Below are 5010 nucleotides of genomic sequence, written 5' to 3'. Positions count from 1 at the left end.
CGTCGGTTGGAGCTGCTCTGTGTCACACAGTTCACTATTTACACAGTAGACGATTCGACGCACTTCTTCTTGTAACGCGAAGCGCCCCTCGAACAACCGTAGAGGGATTCTGTGACACAAACAATATTAATATATTAATAATAATAATAATAATAAAGCGACACAGCTGTGCTGTCAATTTCATATCGTCGCTCTTGAGCTCCGGAATCTGGGGACAATTTTCACAAACATGGGCAAATATTGGCAGGGAAGCTCAGTGTCAGTGTGTGTGGCTGCTCACTGCACTCAGTTACCACGCTCAGATGGTGTGTGTGTACGCCCTTGTTCTGTGTGCGGAGGCCCAACGGCATCGCCGCTTCCTTTATGAATATGTGAGAGGGGTCCGATCGCACCATCCCCAGTGGGCTTGTTGCACGTGTGTTGGGACTGGGTCCCCCTCTCTCTCTCTCTCTCTCTCTCTCTCACACCAAGGGCAGCTCTGCTTCCCCTCCAGTGATGTATGACACCCTTCATGTCCTTTGTCTCCATTGTTGGACATCCTCTCTCAGGGGCTCCAGGGTCCAGAGCCCAGCGCTCTCTGGTTTGTTTTAACACCACACTTTACCAGCCCTTTACCTTCCCAGTGACTGGCGCAGGAGTGTGTCGTTTCCACTCGCAACGAACCCTCTCGTTTCGCTCCACTGTACGAAAAAGCTGCTTCTAATTGTTTTTCCCACAAACTTTCCACGTAAACGTGAACACAGACACAAATTGGTGCGACACTCACTCCAGGGTTTACGAACAACTGAGGTGCCAAGCCCCTGTGACCAGGAAATCATAATTTTTCCCACTTGGCCTTTCAAACCCAGCAACACAGTAATACTGTAGAGTACACACACACACACATTTTCAGAACCGCTTGTCCCATACGGGGTCACGGGGAACCGGAGCCTACCCGGCAACACAGGGCGTAAGGCCGGAGGGGGAAGGGGACGCACCCAGGACGGGACGCCAGTCCGTCGCAAGGCACCCCAAGCGGGACTCGAACCCCAGACCCACCGGACAGCAGGACCGTGGTCCAACCCACTGCGCCACCGCTGTAGAGTAATGGAGTAAATTTGCTCCATTGTTCTTCCTGCAGGGAATAAACCCTTTTCCCTCCACAAGAGGGCGACACTTCAGGTGTTGCACTTACTACATACATACATTACATTTACCACAGAGACAAATGTCATCCATGTCACATGTCATAAAAACACACACATTTGTATGACAAGTATTTGTCTGCGTGAAAAAAGTAACAAACCTCACATTAAGAAAAGTTACCATTTTAAACCCAAAATCTAACACAGACTGCAAATTTCATATGTATGGAAACGTCAAACAAATTCCAGAATACCGGACTGAGACACAGAGTCCCAGACCAGTGAAGTTCATTTGAGAAGTGCAATTTTATTATAAATATTAATAATGGCATTAGAAATGCCAGCAGCACACACAGTGCTGCAGGTTATGTTATGTTCAGATGGAAGCTCTTCCTAAAGCAGCTTCTCTTCCCTCCATCCTTGGTCCTGTTCTCTACTTCTCTACAAACTTCTCTGTCAAGCACAACTGCATGTAAAAACAGGAGCAAAATGTTTATTTTTAATATTTACTGCCAGTTAAAATGTCTTCTGTAGCCGGTTTTTTTGTAAAATAGTAATTAATACGGATTTAATCAAGAATTTGTTTCCGGGCAATGCTGCAAGTTCCTGACTTGAAAACATCTCCTTTGTTCAAAAGAAAATAAAAAAAAGACGTTTCTCTAAATTAAGATCAGCCTATCTGACCAGAACTCCGTCAAAAGTCAGCAGAGTGACCGCCCAAAGGGAGAACGTTCTTCGGTGTCCTTCGCCGAACCGTCAGGCAGCATCTCGGCGCTCTGATCGACAACTAGTCGTCAAAGTCAGGGATGTCTTCGTAAGAGTAACCATGGTAACCCCGCCACGCATAGTAGGCAATCCTCAAGTGGTAGAACCCGGGAAGGAAGACCAGAATTCCAATGATGAGGACAGGAATGGTGCGGTCCGGGTGCTGGAACAAAGACGAAAAAGCGCCATGGAAACAATGAAGCCGACCAATCACCACCGCTACTTTAATACAGCAGAGAGATGAGCCAACAGCTGCATCACGAAGAGTCATTCTTCCAGTACACACCCGTAGCTGTAATGTAAGGAAAAAGGCTGGGGCTCCAAGGCATGATAACACCGTACAATGAGGGAAATTGTGCTTCACAAAAGGGCTAAAATATTGTGCCCTTCTGCTGTATGTGCTGGCTCCTGCATGTATGTTTCTTTTCTTTTCTGTGCAATGACTGTCTGTCACGACAGACGTTGCCGCTGCTACTGCTGCAATGATACGCTGTGCAGACTCAACACAGAAGATAAACAGTGGGCACGTCTCAGCAGGACACAGCACTGGGCGGCACGAGATGTGCTGCAGTTCCACTGCTCGGGTCACTAAAGCTCTCGGCAGGGCGCCTTAGTCCAGATTACTGGCCGGAAGCTTGCTGCCTTCATGCCACAAGACATGGTAAATACAGTGATCCGGTGTTTAACACGGATGAGGGTGATGGGAGTGCACCTGAGAAATGTGTTCAGCCATCTGGACGCTCCTGGAAACTCTGCCAGTGGGTCAGTGGAAAGACTGGCACTTTAACCGCCAAAATGATTACAATTTGTGATGCTTAAATCTGTTACATTTGACACAAGCGTAATTAGTTTGAACTATACGTACTTTCAAAATCATACAGTATTTTAATAACTTTTCAGAAAGGGGATGAGTCTGATGTTGCTGTGTTGCTATTACAAACAAGACCCTTTATATGGTTAATTATTAAGTAGAAAACAGTGACTATTTTACAGACACAGCTGCACTGTGTGATTTAACGGAAGAATCGTGTGGAGACATCGTGTACAACAGGGACGCTGGTGTGCTCTTTACTCACCGATACTTCGATGTACCCTGTCAAGAGAAGGGCTCCGATGATGATGAGCACGGAGCCGATGAGGAAGAGGACCGCCGCCAGGGCAATGGCCTTGTATGGCACTTTAGGTGGGCTCTTCTTGAACTGAGTGACATCCAAGGTATTTCATCAGTCAAAGAGGGCACCTTCTGTTATACATTTACCTGACACTTTACTCTAAAGCAACTTACACTTATTTACACATTTATACAGCTGGGTAATTTGACTGGAGCAATTTTAGGGTATGTACCTTGCTCAAGAGTACTACAGCTGGAGGTGGGATTCAAACCTGGAACCTTTGGGGTCAAAGACAGCAACTGTAATCACTGCGCTACCAGCTGCCACCACATGAGATCTGTGCTTCTTTATTTATACGATGTTGATGATGATAAAAAACAGCCGAAGAAAGCAGTTATGAAACAGCACACGAATAGCAGCAGCGACCTTTCGAACCGTATGGAAATAACTCAATAAACCCAAGGTTGCAGTCAAAGCCAGTCCTTGTTGAGGGTGGGGAGGGTGTGTATGTATGCATGTATGTCGGCAGCCCTCTGAACTCTGCACGGGGGGGTGGGCAGTGAAGAAATAGATGGCGCCCCACCACCGCCACCCTTCCGAGTACCTGCAGGTCAATGTATCCATCATCACTGCCCACCAGCTTCGAATAGCGCACTTTGCTGGCATGAGCACTTCCGGTCACACTGGTGCGGGTCGGCATCGCACGGGGCCACTGGGGGGGGCGAGGGACACCGAGCTGCTCAGTGACACCAAAACACAGGCGAGACAACGTACTGAAAGGGTGGTAAATACACACTTTAAACACACACCAAATGCAGCAACCAGGAGCAGCAGGGTAAGGGATGGGGCTACACAAGCACTTTACCATGGCCGTTTTACACACCGCAAACGTGAACATGGGAACTCCGCTCAGACTGATCAGGAATTGAACCAAGCGGAGGAGCTGTGAAGTAGCAGCGCTACACGCTGCAGTGCTAGTGTGAAACAGGCGTGAGGATTTCCAGACACATTTCACTGCTTACACACAGAGTCTGACGCCACTCGTCCCAAGCGGGAGGGTCACACTGACCGAGTGAGCCGGAGCCTCAACAGGAGCAACACGGGGCGTGGGGCCGGAGGGGGAGGGGACACACCCGGGACGGGACGCCAGTCCATCGCAAGGCACCCGAAGCGGGACTCGAACCCAGACCTACCAGAGAGCAGGACCCGGTCCAACCCCCCCAGGTTACTATACAGGTAATACAGTAAATAGTGACACAGTTAGTAGACTGCACCTCCGCGCATCTCATCGGACTAGACACTGTCTAAGACAGTACATGATGATGATGATGATGCCAGGCCCATGGACACACAGTTAAGAGTTATGGGAGACAGCAAAGCAAAGGGACGGACAACACAGGAGAGTAAATATGGACAGAGGTGACAACAACAGACAGACAGAGAGAGAGAGAGAGAGAGACTGGTGGTGGAATTCGAATTGCGAGACACTCACTCTGACTGCGGTGCTGCTGGACAGTATTGAATTTGAATGAATGTGTGTCAGAGAAAGAGAAAGTTTAACGGGACGACACACAGCTGCAGGTGAGGTAAGAAGTCGAGTAACAAAGAAAGACTCCGCTGCTCAGCTTCTCACAGCTGCTCTGTGACCGGTCGCTAGCAGAGCGGACGCATACGCGCTTCCCGGGCGAACAGGACGAGTCTCCGCTCCTTAAGCTTCGAAGCCTCATCGATTTCTTCTCGCTCCGCTTCTCACGGCTCCTTCGCACCGCGCATGCGCTGCGCACGAACGCGGACTTCCGAGCGGCTGCACTTCCGGGCTGACGCCGCGCGTGCGCCATACCTCAGTAGTACTCGGAGTACGCAGCCGCGGCAGCCGGCTGATCACGTGTGCGCGCGCAGGTGCGAGGCGCGGGCACCCGGAGCCGCCGATCCCGCCGATCCCGCCCGGACGATATTTGTTGCGGGAGGCGAGTGACAGACCGGAGAAGAATGGCGATGAAGCACACACA

At 49.8% G+C, this 5010-nt stretch overlaps 1 protein-coding gene across 2 annotated transcripts; it reads right to left on the bottom strand.

Annotated features, from left to right (window-relative positions):
* Window positions 1–1414: 1414 nt before the first annotated feature.
* Window positions 1415–4772, bottom strand: tmem230b (transmembrane protein 230b). Of its 2 annotated transcripts, none has more exons than XM_018731605.2 (4): window positions 4494–4772; window positions 3606–3737; window positions 2966–3088; window positions 1415–2052 (listed from the first exon to the last, which is right to left on the bottom strand). In XM_018731605.2, the coding sequence occupies exons 2-4, from the start codon at window positions 3699–3701 to the stop codon at window positions 1912–1914; spliced, it is 360 nt and encodes a 119-aa protein (XP_018587121.1). In that variant the 5' UTR covers window positions 3702–3737; window positions 4494–4772; the 3' UTR covers window positions 1415–1911. The 2 variants fall into 2 exon arrangements, with proteins under 2 accessions (XP_018587121.1, XP_018587122.1); XM_018731606.2 differs by having other exon boundaries at window positions 3606–3713.
* Between the last annotated feature and the right edge of the window lie 238 nt (window positions 4773–5010).

The sequence above is a fragment of the Scleropages formosus genome, chromosome 17 (assembly GCF_900964775.1).
Source record: "Scleropages formosus chromosome 17, fSclFor1.1, whole genome shotgun sequence".
Classification (NCBI taxonomy): domain Eukaryota; kingdom Metazoa; phylum Chordata; class Actinopteri; order Osteoglossiformes; family Osteoglossidae; genus Scleropages; species Scleropages formosus.
The sequence above is the reverse complement of the archived record's forward strand: the minus strand, read 5'-3'. Positions and strand labels throughout refer to the sequence as shown.